This window comes from Echiichthys vipera (genome assembly GCF_963691815.1).
Source record: "Echiichthys vipera genome assembly, chromosome: 6".
Classification (NCBI taxonomy): domain Eukaryota; kingdom Metazoa; phylum Chordata; class Actinopteri; order Perciformes; family Trachinidae; genus Echiichthys; species Echiichthys vipera.
In genome coordinates, this window is record NC_139831.1 from 21,045,303 (window position 1) to 21,061,482 (window position 16,180).

General features: G+C 41.1%; 2 protein-coding genes across 2 annotated transcripts; one reads left to right on the forward strand and one right to left on the reverse strand.

The window, feature by feature from the left end:
* Positions 1-690: 690 nt before the first annotated feature.
* Positions 691-2,808, forward strand: gprin1 (G protein regulated inducer of neurite outgrowth 1; the record flags this gene model as incomplete). The annotated part of the gene is made up of 1 exon (XM_083915434.1): positions 691-2,808. The coding sequence occupies one exon, from the start codon at positions 691-693 to the stop codon at positions 2,806-2,808; it is 2,118 nt and encodes a 705-aa protein (XP_083771560.1).
* A 2,159-nt stretch (positions 2,809-4,967) lies between these two features.
* On the reverse strand, positions 4,968-15,801 carry cdhr2 (cadherin related family member 2; the record flags this gene model as incomplete). The annotated part of the gene is made up of 29 exons (XM_083915435.1): positions 4,968-5,129; positions 5,213-5,270; positions 5,616-5,699; positions 5,798-5,911; positions 6,059-6,180; positions 6,722-6,857; positions 7,174-7,245; positions 7,371-7,459; positions 7,550-7,646; positions 8,232-8,383; positions 8,488-8,537; positions 8,792-8,863; positions 8,990-9,574; positions 9,651-9,720; positions 9,826-10,065; positions 11,078-11,321; positions 11,412-11,473; positions 11,548-11,709; positions 11,841-11,990; positions 12,092-12,301; positions 12,573-12,679; positions 12,763-12,838; positions 13,171-13,317; positions 14,645-14,767; positions 14,866-14,955; positions 15,055-15,144; positions 15,358-15,497; positions 15,600-15,659; positions 15,747-15,801. The coding sequence occupies 29 exons, from the start codon at positions 15,799-15,801 to the stop codon at positions 4,968-4,970; spliced, it is 3,819 nt and encodes a 1,272-aa protein (XP_083771561.1).
* Between the last annotated feature and the right edge of the window lie 379 nt (positions 15,802-16,180).

Below are 16,180 nucleotides of genomic sequence, written 5' to 3' on the forward strand. Positions count from 1 at the left end.
AAGAGAGAGGATTGCCTAAGATAGATTCTTCTGGAGACAAACCTGTAGCCACTGCAATCGTTATCATTCAACGGGGGAAGTAGACGGACAGATGTGGGTCTCGATCAACGCCGAGATTTTGCTTGTTTGTCCCAAATGTGAGAGAGAGAGTTATGGAGAGACTTCAGTCTGAGGTATGTCTGTTACTGGTGATTTCCTGACATTTGTTTCATCTTATTTGTTTTCATAGTTAAAATATGACAAGTGGTCTGAAATCCTGCATGACTTTGCATGTATGTGATGATGGATTAAAACATAGGTTAAATATGAACTATGTGGATACAATCTCAGGGAAGAAAGGTGCAATCTGATAAATATTCAACAGTGAAATTATCAAAATATGTTTTCACATTTTCAAATGCAGTTTTATCATGTGTTTAATAACAGTAAATATCCCATATTACAGTGTTCTATAATGTAAAATTAGCATGTGAATAATTTCCATCAAATAGTAGCAATGATGTAACTTGGCCAGACGTCAGCGTTTGCACACTTGACATCGACGTTGCATGTCAGAATATTTTTTATCACAAAAACAACCCCTTTATTTTATCCTCCACTCTTGTTGTTATAGTAACAGTTTGAACCAACCGTGTGTCAGCGCTGTGTTGTGCCCTGCAGGTGCTGCCACCACTTTAATGCAGAGACAAAATGGGAAGTCTGAAGGACGAGATGAGAGGTCTCAGAGAGGACCACAAGCCTGGTGAGAAGACAGATGATGGAGAGCGTCCAGGCGGCTCAGATGGCTGCGCTGAGCCGGAGGGACCTCAGATAAACACAAGTCAAGAGTCAACAACACACCAGCCAATACTTCACATGAATGCCAGCTACACTGAAGAGAGAGACAAGAATGGAGAATCCAAAGATCAAGCGCTTTCAGCAGGGAGCTGTTTAAAAGACTCTACGCAGACTGACACCTTCCCTCAGCCTGAAGATGATAACACATCAACAGCTACACATTATGACACAACAATCTCTAATAAGTCCCTGAATGATGGAGATGGAGATGGAGATGGAGATGGAGATGGAGAAGGAGATGGAGATGTTGAAACCCATGACGAACCATTTGAGGATAAAAGCGTGGGTAGCGACAGAAAAAAAGAGGCAGACATTGAAAATATATTGGTGGCTATGCCAACAACACCAGGGCCCTCCGACCCACGTTCCCCTGCTCCTTCTGGCCAGCATCACATGCGCACACAGGTCAGCCTGGAGGTGGTCCAGTGTTGCTCTGCAGCCACCAGCCCCATGACACCTCCTGTGGGCGGCCATTCTTTCTTCTTCCCAATCTCTTTCGCGAAGCCCGGAGCCGTGGGTACTGACACAAAAGATGCTGAGCTGCAGGTGGGTCAGCAGGTAGAGTTCTGCTCTGTGGCCACATCCCCCATGACCCCGAAGACCCCCCTGACCACAGCTTTCCCAGAGCTTATCGGGACAGAGACGGTGAAGAAGGAGGAGAAAGTGAAAAAGAGTGACGTGCAAGAGGGTTCCCCCGCGACAAAGAGTCTAGAAGAGGCTGAGTCACAGATAACTGGAGCTTTGAAATCTACAGCATCAAAGGAGCCACGTGAGGGCTTAAGCTCAAATGCATCTCCGGAGTGCTCGGCCAGCTGCACTGCTGCCGGGTTAATAGTTTCACAAGTAACTCAGGATGGAAGTAATCAGCAGTGTAAGCAGCAGAGGATGGGAAGTATGGATCAAGACATTACAATCCTGGTGACCCACTATGGCAACAGTGAGGGGGAAGAGGAAGAGAAGGCTGAGATGGTCAAAATAGATGAATATGAGGATCTAGAAGAGAACGGTGACATGAAGAAGGAGGGTGGTGAGGGAGATATCTCCACAGGAACTGTCGCCTCCGATTCACAGGACAACTCAAACACAACAGAGAAATCATCTGCTTCTGCTTGTGACGATGTGGAGGCTGTAAACTCAGAGGAAAAAGAAAACAAAGGCGCATGTGGAGAGTTGAGAGAAGTGACAAAGCCTCCCGTCCCTGAATCTCCAGCTCCCTTTGGCTGCCACAACATTCGCACGCAGGTGAGCCTAGAGGTGGTGCAGTGTCAGTCTGTGGCTACCAGCCCAATGACCCCTCCTGAGGGAGACCAGGCCTTCTACTTCCCCAGCTCTTTGGCGGGATATGGAGGTGCAAGCGCGGACACTAAAGACGCTGAGCTGCAGGTGGGTCAGCAGGTGGAGTTTCGCTCTGTCGCCACAGCACCCATGACCCCGAGAACACCAACCGTCACAACTTTTCCTGAGATCAGGAAGGGTGCAAGCATAGAGGAGAAGATAGTGGAGGAGGAAGAAGGTAAAAAGGAGCAGGTGGTGGAGGACAAAGGGGAGGAGAAGGTAACCGAAGAGAAAAAGATGGAAGCAGCTGCAGAGGACATGAATAAGGCAATAAACTGTATGGAGAAAAGTGAGGAGCCGGTGCAGGAGGTGTGCTGGGATGAAAAGGGGATGACGTGGGAGGTGTACGGGGCGGTGGTGGAGGTGGCTGTGTTGGGCTCAGCCATCCAGAAACACCTGGAGAAACAGGTGAAGAAGCAGAAGCCCTCCATGCCTCCCCCTCCTCCGCTCAATCCCTCTGCCATACCCCTCTCTTCAGAGTCTATCCACGGGGGATCAGGTTCGGGGAAAGGTCGGGCGGGAAAAAAGGGAGAAGGTGACGGGGGGGTGGGCCGACGCAGAAGAAACCCCTTCCGTCAGCTGATGGAGAACATGCAGCAGCCACATTGTTGCTCCAAAGCTCACGCCACAGAGTGACAAGAGAATCCTCTTGAGAAAACAGGTGGTTGGAGAAACCTGTGCTGAAAAGAAAAATCACATGATTTACTTCAACGTGACATTGTCTTGGAAGTAGAAGAAGCGAATCAACGCCTCATATGAGACAAAAAAGCACAAAAGCATTTAATATACAACTTGTATAACGGAGCATTGAGAATCAGCCATACAAGAGTTCTATGTTTGGATAAATGAATGTGATATGTGATAAGTGTATTTCACTCAGACCACTCAACTGTCCTCTGAGTCATTTTAGCTGTTGATGCTTTTTTTTAGTGCACCTCAGACAATATGAAGCCATGGCAATCTTTTTCCTGTTGCTTACAAGCTGAACACAGCTTTGACTGAGAGAGATGATAGTAAGTGACAGCGACAGGATCTGATTGTGATTTATGAACTCGAGGTAAACTTGTTGCGAATGTACAGAAGTTAAAATTCAATCAAAAGTGTGTGTGTGTGTGTGTGTGCGTGTGTGTGTGTGTGTGTGTGTGTGTGTGTGTGTGTGTGTGTGTGTGTGTGTGTGTGAGAGAGAGAGAGAGAGAGAGAGAGAGAGAGAGAGAGAGAGAGAGAGAAAGAGCAGAGCCCCGATTAGTGCAGGCTTTCATATGTCTTATATTCTGCTTTTAGATTTGGCACAGTGTTTTGACTTGTGTTGTGAAAAGTATAAAAATGTGAAACTGACAAGCACAATCGACACCTGACACGAGGGTATTTTTAGTCATTATTACTTACTGCATTTTAATGCCATTATTAGTGATTCAGTTGTAAATTATGTGATGAAATCAATTTTAAATGTGTTTTAATTCAGAGGTTGTCACAGTGTCAAGTGATGTTGGTGTTCATACGTTAAATTCATGAAAGTGGCATCAAATCCACATTTGGAGAGATTGATTTTTATTCAGATTGCACTTGTGATACATTCATTTAGATGTCAGTAAACAGTGAAATATTCTTTTCAATCTGCTGCTTGTGGGAAGTCACACTGCATGAGGATTTATATCAGCAACAAGTATCTCAAACCCAAAGCAAACACTGAAAAATCAAACAGGCATAAAGTTAAACCTTGTGGCTGACATGAAGTCATAAATAAGTAATTAATTCATACATTGACGTTATGCAATATTTTCCTCTGTTTGAATCTTCTTTCTTGTAGCATCAGCTGCAACAAAAATTTACATTGTGTGTTGACAAAACGTATGATACAGTTTATTTCCAAGCAAACCATCATTTAATATTTTAACAAAAATAAAGTGATTCACATGTGCAACAAAAATAGGTTTCCCTTTGCTTCTTTTCCAGTTTTTCATTGTCTAGATAAGGGTTATGTAAAGACGGTTTCTAAAATAAAGAGAAACCACAAAAACACTTATTTTGCGAGAGAAGGTTTATTGTCTTCTCATGTCTTTGCACGAAATATGAAGCCACAGTCAGCAGGCAATTAGTTTAACTCAGCATAAAGACTGGAAACAAGGGGGGAAACAGCTGAGGTGCTGTTACGCTGTCGGTAACTTTGAACTTTTGCCTGTTTCTAATATAAACATTAAGAAAAGGTAATGTCTCCCGGCTGTAGCTTCATATGAGAGAGGCATCGATCTTCTCATCTGACAAATAAGCATACTTCCCTATAATGTAAAACTATGGACAAACAAAACAGTCGATTCAAGAACCAAACCTGATTCCACAAGATCAACTGCAAGCCCCCGCCCCCCGGTTGCCTATCTCTGAACTATCCCTTTAACCAGATCACACACACACATTTAAGCTACTCTATGTGATTTTTAATGTAATAAGTACATTTTACTTCCATTCACTGAGCCTCCCCTGAATATGTTGGGGCCCGCCTCTGCTTTGAAAACCTCTGCTCTAGGTGGTACCATTGTGTTGATTTCATGGAGTAACAGCTCCCATTTTGGTTTTCCTTTTTGTTTTTCCTTGAATTGAATGTTTGACAAAAGCAAAATCATCACTTTAGGTACCATGAATCTTGTGCATGATGCCAATAATACATTGCTATTGGTCGCAAAAGAAGGCTACAACTTTGACAAAGAGTTTGACTGGAAATTTGGTCAGCCTGATTACAGAGAAGCAACATAATGTCCATCTTAAGCTTCTGGTCACTGTCTCTCCTTCCATTATTTCCATCACAGGTCTGTAGTGCTAAATGCAGGGTTATTTAAACCCACACGAGGATTGTGAGAGCCCTTCTTCTGGCCCCTCTGGGCCAGCGCTGCACCGAGAGGCTCAATGTACTCCGGTGGCCCGCTGTCATCCTCCTCCTCCTCCTCCTCCTCCTGGATCATTTTCTAATGAGAAACAGACACATTTTGAAAGTAGAACATATTTTTAAAAAGCAAAAATGAAGACGGAGTTTAAAATGTAAACTCACCATAGGTTTATCCGATTCATGATCTGCCGTATCATAACTGCCGTCCAGGGAGTTGAGGCTGTAGTGGGAAAAGAAAAACACAAGGATCAATGCAATGTACATATGCACAATTTGTCCTTTCACAAAGAAAGTGTTGTTTGTTTGTTTTTCTCAAATCAGTGCTTAGGTTTTTGATCTAAACAAAGGTCACATTTCATCGTTGGTTGAATCACAACATGCTGTCATGAGCTTACACACACACTGTGACAAAATGTTCACTTGGATACATTCCCAGTTTATGAACATGCACTGCCATAGAGCGAAGAGTAAGGTCATGTGTCACTGTGAGCTACCACCTCGTGACTGAGCAAGTAACTGTCAAATCAACAGATGGTGGAGAAAGTCACATAGAGATTTTCTTTACCTCACTTTGTCCACATCTGAGCTCCCCTCGTCCATGTCCAGGACCATGGTTGTGTCGATGTTGAGGTTGAGAACAGGATTAGCCCTGTTAACGGATAATGACACACACAGGAAGACAAACACGTGTTATATTACATGTCATTTATTCGTTCATTTATCTTGTTATCGCTGTTGTCTCCTCACCCCTCCATGGTGTACTTGTTGGTTCCAGGTACCACAGGACCACTTTTGTGGTTGTCGGAAGTCACCATGGATGCAGAGTTCATGGCTTTAGCTGCCTTCAGCTTCCTCCTGTAGCTGTAGTGTGAGGTGAGTTGATTGGTAAACAGACACAATACCTCTCAGGGATGTTTTTAGATCAGTGGTACTTGAGAAGCCCTTTCTGATATAATCTTTGTCCTGTCCAATCCTGTTGCTAACTCTATTCCAAATCCCTTTTCTTACTTTCTGCGGGTGCACATCAGTGATGTGGTGAGGACGGTCAACACAATGACGAGGCCGGCCACCATCCCCAGCAGGCCGTATATCCAAGGGTCAGTGACTGCTTCAATCACAGGAGCCGTCCCCTGAAACACACGTAAGATATTTATCTTAATATATGAACGCGTCTGTGGACCAATGAGGTTTCATTTTGACTATAATAATAATGTACTGTGATAATAAAATATTTGTTTGTTCTCTCAGACAGAGTTAATGTATGACAACAAAATGTTAATACATTTTCATAATATTTACTTTCCAATTAGGCTAAATATGTTATAGTTTTGCTTAATAGTGTCCTACAGAAATGTGTTTTTATTTTTATGAGAATCATATTTTCAATTCACTTGGAACAGAGATTTCCACATGTGGAAGTTTGTCTCCTCAGTGATTTAAAGTGCCATGATTTCTTATTCTGGATCTCACTGTCCTATATAAAAGAAAGTCTCTTCCAGTATTCCAGTACAGTGGAAAGTTGTGCATCAGCAGCGGAGCGAGAAGACATTATGAAAACCTACACCGAAAATTCACAAGGATCATGTACAGTACGCTGCTTGAATGAAGCTGAAGAAAGTATGATACGACAGAAAAGAGACCCTTGCAGAAAATTAAACTGCTCATACTCACAATGTCCGCGAGGCCAAGCTCTATAAGTATAAGAGAGTGTTGAGGATCAGAAATCATCTCTTCCACTTCATCAAAGGTAAGAGCCGTCCCATTGGTGTAGACAAAATATGTCACTATGATCGTGTTACCTGAAGCCCTAAGAGAAGAACACAACTCACTTGTACATTTAAAAAAATAGACTTAGATGAACTACATTTCAGTCTAAAATCAAAAGCTTTTTTTATGCTATCATCATCTATTGTACAGTGAAAGGCTAATCATTTTTCCTCTAAGTTATGGTTGTTTACAGGGACACTGGCACCACCTAGTGGACAACAGTCTGAGCATGCAAGGGAACATCTGAATATTATTTTGGAGTTCCTGGCGACACCAAACAATCATTTATGATCTTTATCTGTGTTTTTAGGTAAAGCGATTTAAATTTAGAGGTGATACGAAAAAGGGGAACTTGCCTGGATGCTTCAGCACCGTCAGACCTGATTGAAGCAACATAAACAGCAGACCTGGTGGCAGTAACTAGTGCTCTGGAAATGTAGAGATCAGAGAAGATATGCAGTCCCAGATTAAAAACACAATAGGTATGAATGTTAAATAATTAATACATGGGGAAAAAGTCTTCAATTCACTGTCATCAGATCCAAAAATGTACCTTTTGATTTCATTGAGGTTTTCTTCAACAACGGTTTGAGGTTTTGTAAATTCAAGTTCCACTTTATATGATTCATCAACTGCGAAAATCTGCAAAATGAAAAGAACAAAGACTGATGTCTCACTGTCTGCCTGGTGTTTTTATTAATGAAAATCCGGCTGCAGCATGATTCACCTCACCTCCAGAACGGTGCTGGTGACAAGGTTGCCCGTGTCGGTTGCAATTACTGTTACCAAATACTTCCCTTTCAGTGATGTGTCAAGCCCCTCTGTAGTTCTGTGGAAATCATGAGATGGATACAGTATGAGGCAACACGCCCCTTGGCACAGACTTGTGTATGCCCACCCCACCCCTCAAGAACACCTGGACTGAAAGAGACACTTTGTGGTTATTTTTTCTCATTGTTGGTCATTTTCCGTCTCTTTGTAGTAATTTGTGTTTCTTTTTGTCGCATGTCTTTGCAGTTGTTTTTGTTTGTCGTTACAATTGTCCTTGAGGTTGTGCTTCTCTGTGTGGTCATTCTGTGTTTCTTTGTGGTTGTTCTGTGTCTCAATGTGGTAATTTCCCCTCTCTTTGTGGTCCTTGTGTGTTTCTTTGTAGTTGTTTTGTGTCTCTTTGCGGTTGTTTTATGTCTCTTTGTAGCTGTTCTGTGTCTCTATTTGGTCATTTTCCCTGTCTTTGTGGTCATTTTGTTTCTCTGTAGTTGTTTCATTTACTTTCCAGTAAGAAATATTAACAGTTACTTCAAAGAGAGGCTCTGGTCCAGGTCCCATTCAAAAAATAAAAAATCACCAAAGCTTGTGAGAAACCCCATATTTAGGGCTGAATGTTTAATGCTGAAGAAGGACTTCTTCTACTCACTGAATAATTCCAACATAAATGTCCTGTTGCTGTGTGGTGATGGCCTCAAACAGCATCTTCATGTCCAGTATGTTATTGTTGGTATCATTGAATTGGACTTTTGTTACTTTAAACGAAATTTGCCTATTTATTCCTGAGTCAAGGTCCGTAGCCTGAGAGCAGTAAGAGATACAAGCAACAATGCTTAGACATTATGTCACATATTTCATTTATAAGCTGAAATCATGTCAGTCATCTGTTTTTCATTCATACTCACAGTGACTCTTGCAACTGATGTCCCCATACTTGCACTTTCTGACACCACAACTAAAATCCAAAGAAGGTACAATCAATACAATATAAAACAGACAAAAATTATATATTAAAAAAATCAGCATAGAAGTTGCCCTTTTTTTGCATTTCTCACATTTGTTTTAAAGAAAAATAGTTACTTGATTTAAATGACTTGTGTGTATTTTTATGTCTTTGAGTATGACAGTATGTATTTCAGTTTAAGGAGTCAAAAAGTGGAAGGCTCCTTTAGATCAAATTTGCTAAGATTTACAATGTCAATTACAGACCAAACACAGAATCTGAGAAGATGAACTCTGGGGCGTTGTCGTTGATGTCTTCAATGTTGATCACCATTTGTCCTGAAATAAATCAAAGAAAAATGAAGTCAACTAACATGAGATTTATGTCGGTATTTGACCTATGTTTTCACACTTTCACTCGATGCTTTGATGCTTTTGTTATCTGTACAACAACCCAGTGCTGACCTGTTGTGACACTGTTGTTCTCTCCTTTCTCTGTGTACTCATCCACCACCTGAGCCTCTATCAGCACCTGGTCACATTTTTCGTAATCCACCGAGAGCTCCGGGTTGACTCTGACTTCCCCCGTAGGATCAAGGATAAACCAGCTGCAGGGTGTCAGAGAACCGTTGCATCTGCATTTTACAGATTCCAGCTCGTAGACCAGTGAATGGTTTCCATCTTTGTCCTGCGCTGTAAAGCTCCCCACAGCCCCGCTGATGGTGCTGTTCTCCTTCACTGTCACAGGTGCTACCGGCTTGAACTCAGGCCTTTCATCGTTCACGTCCAGCACTTCCACCTCCACCTTCACTACAGCCATCTTATCTTCTAGATCTGTCGCCTCTACCCGCAGTTCAAATTTATTGCGAGCACTCTCGTAGTCCAGCTCAATGTCGGGATCCACAGTGATGTTTCCTCTGTAACCCAGCTCTTCTGCAAAGGTGCGAATTATGAAGCTGCCGAAGCTTCCTTCAATGATGCTGAAAGAAATGCGGTTAAATTCTGCCGTTTGGTCCAAATCCTCAGCCTGAACAGAACCCACAAAGGCACCTGATTGGATGGAAGGATATAATTCAAATCTAGCCACACAGTTATGAACACTTGGAAGTGCTTTGCAAATACTGACCTTTTTCTCCTTCTTTGACAGAGAATTTGTAAGAAGGTGCTTCAAATTGTGGTGCGTTGTCATTGACATCCTGGGATGCATCAAAAGAAAACTGACAGTCATCATCCTCACCAGGAGTGGCAGCTTCAGTAGCAACGCAGCACCAAGACTTTGCTACAAACTTGTGAAGACTTACCTCTATATTAATGATAACTGGGACCATGGTGGACAATGGAGGAGTACCCTTGTCAGTAGCGGTTACATTGAGCTCAATCCTCCCGTTCAGGTCTGGGTCCAGGGCCTCACGATCGAGCTCACCACTGCTTCTTAGTATACCGTCCTCAGGGTTGATGGTGAAGTTCTCACTGTATTTGCTTGGTACAATTCCAAAAACTATTTGGCTGTTTACCGTGTCAGACTCATCTGCATCTGTTGCCTGTGCAAATGAGAAACATTGGCAGAAATGGTTGAGAAACTGCAAGTACAGTGTATGGTTAAAAGTATGTGAACACCCGAAAAGACAGTCTAAACTATAGTCATTATTATGTTGCTGTAACAGCATCCTCTCTACTTTAGCATTAGTGAGGTTGGATGATGTTGGGTGATGAGGCCTGGCCCAGTGGTGTTAGACAGGGTTAAGGCTCTGTGCTGGCTGATCAAGTTCTTCCACACCAAACTGGGAGATCCATTTCTTCATAGACCTGGATTTGTATGTTGTCTTGATGAAGCAGGCGAGGGCCCTCCCCAATTTGTTGTCACTATGTTTACAAAATGCTATTTGTTGTCATAAATGTTTTATGCTACAGCTTTACAGAGGAACTCGGCTGGTTTTACACATTCAGTAAGCCTGTTTACAAGTGTTGAGGAGTACTACTGCATATGTGAAAAAAAAGGTTTTATAGTTTTGTAGTGTGAAATCAGGTAAATTGCCTCAAGTGATGTCATGTGACCCAGCTTCAGTTTGAAAGTAAAGAAAATGGCCGGGGTTTCCAGACCTATGTAGCCTCATCTCTGCTTGAGGCTAAAGCTTGAGGCCACATTAGCCAATATTAACACAACACAACTGTTTATGGCCGAGTTGCATTGTGGGTAATCGAGGCCCCAGGTATTCACAAGGAAGAAGGCTTGGAATTAAAAAGCTCTGGTTCTGATGCAACATAGGTGCCTGTAGCCCAAACTGTGAAAAACACCCACAGACTAAAAGAACACAGAATGTGTCCACATGCTGCATCCCTAAAATTACGAAAATGTGTTTTCAAACTACTCTGAGCAACTTTTGCTATTTCCATCTCCCAAAGTTAAGTCACACAATAAAATATTTCCACTTTCCATTAACACAAAATCTCTAGGATTCAGGTTTTTTTTATTGATTTGATTGATCCTATTAAATATAGCATCAACACCTATAAGATGGAAATTTTATTGTTTTTCTGTTCTTCCATAGTTACCTCTATCTTAAGTTTCAGCTCTCCACCCTCTTTAACAAACTCCCTGTAAGAGTCTCTGTTAATGACTGGGGCGTGGTCGTTGATGTCAGTCACAGTGATCTCCAGTACCGTGGTGCCGGGCTTGCCGTCTGTGTCTCTGGCCTGTAGAGTGGCTGAATACAGAGATCTGACCTCGCGATCCAACAGAGTTGAGTTTTTCACGTAAACCGTGCCCGTCTTTGGCTCCACATCAAAAAACAGTAGTCTGAAACACAGATGCAGACTGTTTAGTGGTGTTGTCTCAGTCAGCATTACAGCTAAAGGTACACAGTGGTTGCACAGTGGTTTGTCATACATGCTTTCTGGAAGAAGTCTGTAGGTGACTTTGCCCTGATCCATCGTGTCAGGATCATCTGCCTGGGGGGGAAAAAGTATTTCTTATATGAGAACTCCAACTTTCTGAGTAAGAATGCAGATAGTAAAGTACTTACAGTTATGGTGTCCAATATTGTCCCAACTGGAGAGTGTTCAGACACATTCAACCTATATGTGTCCTCCAGGAACTTGGGGCTGTTGTCGTTGTCATCCTTGATGTTAATAGTAACTGTAGCAGTAGAGTGGAAAGCGGTGTTTTCTTCATCTATAGCAATGATCTGCACCACAATACAAGTATGAGAGACACCTGATAACGTGCCACCAGAATCACATATGTGATAAACAGAAGATGGAAACTGTCACTAATATTATTACCACAGACTTATGGGCTGTTTTATATTTTTCTTACTTGTAGAACCATTTCCGTTTTTTTTTCAAAATCCAGATTTTGAGGCTGTTTGACCATAAGCTGAACGATGCTGTCGGACATGGTAAATTGAGGTTCCACTGAAAACACGTCCTTGTCAGCTCCCTCCAGGGTTAGTTTAGTTTTAGAAATCTGTGAAAAGCCAAGACAGATGATTCATGCTTGATCGCTTATTAAACAGGAAAACTGTATCTTTTAGTTGAAGAATGTCCTCTATGTATGTGATGCTTTACCTTATCCAGATCTTTGACTGTCATGTTGAAGGAAACAGAGCGCAATGAGTGCTCAATGACCTCTCCTGTAAAGTGACTCTCCTTCACACAGGCGTCTCCTTCACACTTGTAAAACTCTGGCCTGTTGTCATTAATGTCAATGATGTTGATTTGTACATTGGCTGTGGTGCTGGCGAATACCCCATGGATGTTTTGTGTAGACTCAGTAGCCTAAAATATAATCATTTTGAGGGGTGTTAGAAAATATTGATAGACATGAATAACGCAATATTATGTTTTGTGATACAGTATCAATTCTCAAAACACTGTATTTTATTTTAATTAATAGTTTACATGCAAAGATTCAAGGCTCATGTTGTGTTGTTGAAACTGCTTGATGCCAGTGTTGCAATGTATCTTCAGTCATTTGACTCTTCCACTCCCATGTAACAATCAGGAAATTGATGTATTACTCAAAAAAAAAAAATGTACTGTAGCCTACCTTTACAGTCATTGTTACGTCATCACCAATAACTTCTCTGTCAATATTGGACAGTACGGTTATTTCGCCATTGGGTGAGATTGCAAACAGGCCATTTGCTGTGGAATCTGTCAACAGTGTTGAAAAAATATTTCTTACTCACTCACTCAGTGCACACATCAGACTGTTCTACCTAATCCATGAACCTCACTTTCAATGCTAAAGATGATCTCATCATTGACTCCTGTGTCCTGGTCTATGGCGGTCACTTTTAACACAGATTTGCCCTGTTAAAGAAAAAAACATGAGTTGAAAGTTTCCTCATTTACGCACAATTCAAAGCAGGATAGATCTGTGTCATTTACGCCACGATTTGCAGCATCTTTATCACACAAAATGGCAATAAATATACATTGAAACCTGGGTTTACACAGGGACACATACCTACATCAGAATTAAAAGCAGATGTCACACAAAAAATGTGAAAATGTCTCATTACTGAATTGGGGAATGCAAAGGATGACATTCATTGATGGTAAAACCTTCTTTATCATTCTCTCTTTGGAAATAAACATTGAAGAAATAGTTAGATAAGCACATTTTTCGATGTATCACTCACCAGAGGAGAATTCTCTTCAACTCTCCCTACGTAGGGAATGCCAACAAACAGTGGGTCAAGATCTGGAACATCCACAACCGTAATAAAGGAAAAAGCAATGCTTGAGAAGTAGTTGGTTTCATTATAATAACACCGGCCTCCACCATCCTGTTATGGGACACACAAGGATGTTGAAATTCATGAAAGTTCTGTTGATTGTTTAGAGTTTTTTTTAAATAATATAGACTAGTACAGTGACATTTATAATTCAAACAACATTTATAAAGCATCAGGGAAATCTAAAAATGTTGTGTTATAACCACTGAATATATATGTTTTTTCCCCCTGTTTTTAAATCACATGTTTTAATCATTAATCATCACTTGTATCAATTCCATTATGAATATGAAATTAACCAACACCAAATCTGTCACATTCAGGAACAATACCCCTACCCCAGCGGTTAGTGGTATGATCGTCAGTCGACCCTTCTATTACATATACGTTTATTTAAATATTCTGTCCCATATAAAGGACTGTTACCACATTTTGGTAAATAGGCTTATTCAATTTAGTATGAAGCTAGAGCCAGGAGACACTTAGCTAAGCTTAGCATAGAGACTGGAAGCAGAGGGGAGCAGCTAGCCTGGCACTGTCTAAAGGTAACAACATCCACCAACCAGAAACCTCTAAAGTTCACTGATAAATGCAGTATATTAAATGTGTTTAATGAATTCAAAAATCAAGTAAGAAAAACACATTGGGTTTTTATCAGGTAGATGTTAGATCAACACGGAGATAGCCTACTGCGCAGGCGTCAACGCACAGGCAGTTGTTTGAGCCCTGCTACAACTTGATGTTATAGTAAATAAATATGAGAGAAAATGCTACACCATGATCTTATAAGTAATGAGATGTAATGTTTAGTGACTCATTTGCTAGGCACAAGCTAGCATCTACTGTTTTGTGGGGGTTTTGTGCCAAACTACTACCAGGAGCAGCGACTTATTGGAGTCTGGTCTAGTTGCCTAGCAACCTCATGGCGATGACTACACTTAAGAGAAAGGCTGTTTGCAGTTTGCTAGGCTAAGCTAACAGGTTGATGGATGTAGCGAGGTCATCCCTATGTCCCCCGGTCACATAAACCTATGCCTTGTCTGATTTAATTCAGCAATTTGTGAGGATTAGGGGTTATGGTTAGGGTCAGAGTTAGGGGGTAGTGTTAGGGTCTACATTTGGCTATTAGCAGAGGAATTTGGCGCCGATTGTGGAAAAAATAACAGAACATCGGACCCTTTTCTTAAAAAGGGGTCAGATGTTCCCGGGTCACATACAAAGCGGGGAACATAGGACCCGGGGAACATAGTAACGTTCCCAATGTAGTCTCATATTTAGCATACAGACATGACAGTGGTACCAATATTCTTCGTAAGAAAGCAAATGAGCACATTTTCCAAACTGTCAAACTGTTGCTTTAATATTGCATTATACTCACAGTTGCATTAATCATCAGCCGATAGAAACTGCTCAGTCCAGTAAAATTCAGATTTCCATTTAAGGTGACTACCCCAGTTAGGGCTGCAATGCTAAAAAGACTGAATCCATCACTTGGAGAAACCTAAAAAATACAGTGTAAATTACACTTCAGTAACATGTATGGTACAATAGTGTATGATGCCAATCGATTACTGTACATCAATAACACAGGAAGCTTACTTCATCAATGCTGTACTGAATAACCCCAGCATTTGAAGTGTCTGCATCAGTTGCCTGCACCCTAAACAGCGTTGAACCTACGGTGGTATTCTGTTAAAAACAAAGAGAAAAAACTTGAAGATTGATGCTGGTGTAGCAAAACTGATAAACAGTAAGTTTAAATAATTATTAATTTATATATTGACTTACTTCTGGGAATTGAAAATCATATGAAGCCTCCTGGAAAATGGGTTTGTTGTCGTTGGCCTCTCCTAATATTATAGTTAGGAGGCCTGGTGTCTGAAAGACATGCATGGTGATATGATTAAACAAACTGATATGAAATGGACGATTAACACTAACTGAAATGTGTGTAATGTCACTTACATTATTGGGACCATCAGAGACATCAACGTTAAGCTTGATTATATTAGCAGTCTAGAATTAAAAAAAAAAAAGTGATAAACACACAGAATCAAAGTGAAACTGTTAAAAACTTTCACCACACCGTACCTCTCTATCTAGCGGCCTTTTGACATATACATCCCCATTGTTTCTGTCCACTGTGAAGTACATGGCATTGGGCCCCGTGAGCGTATAAGTCAATGGGTCATTTTCTGCATCTGTTGCAAGAATTGTGAACGCGAGGGCATCTATCAAAACAACACCAGAGAAACATTATATATATGTGCTTGTAAATGTGGGCAGTATTTGTTGAGGTACTGTATAATTTAAAAAAAAGTACATATTTATACCTTTGGGGATGTCTTCACACACATTGTAAACAAGAGTGTTGATTGTAGGGCTGGTGTTTGCTGGATAACACACACAGTATAATTATAATGTTAGAGTGATGTAAAGACATAATGACAAAATAACAATAAAATGAACTGTATACTCACCATTAGTTAAGCCTATTAGGCACAACAGTAACATACTTCCAGTGATCCCCTCCATGTCTGAAAATAACGAAAGAGCAATCTAAGAGCAAGCTGAGTTAGTCAATTAATTGATACAGTACTGTAAGTCATTCAACAGAAAATGAGTTCTTTGCAACTTGTTTGATAGACAATTAATCAGCAATTATCAAGCAGGACTACAAGAGTCTACTACCATGATAGTGGTTCTGTGAGGTTGTTCTTAGGCACAGTGGTGTTTTGAGCTACAAAAATCATTCATTCATTCATTCATTCATCTTCAACCGCTTAACACGTGCATGTCTTTGGACTGTGGGAGGAAACCGGAGTACCCGGAGAAAACCCACGCAGACACGGGGAGAACATACAAAAATCATATTAATAATAATAATAATAATAATAATTACAATAATAATAAC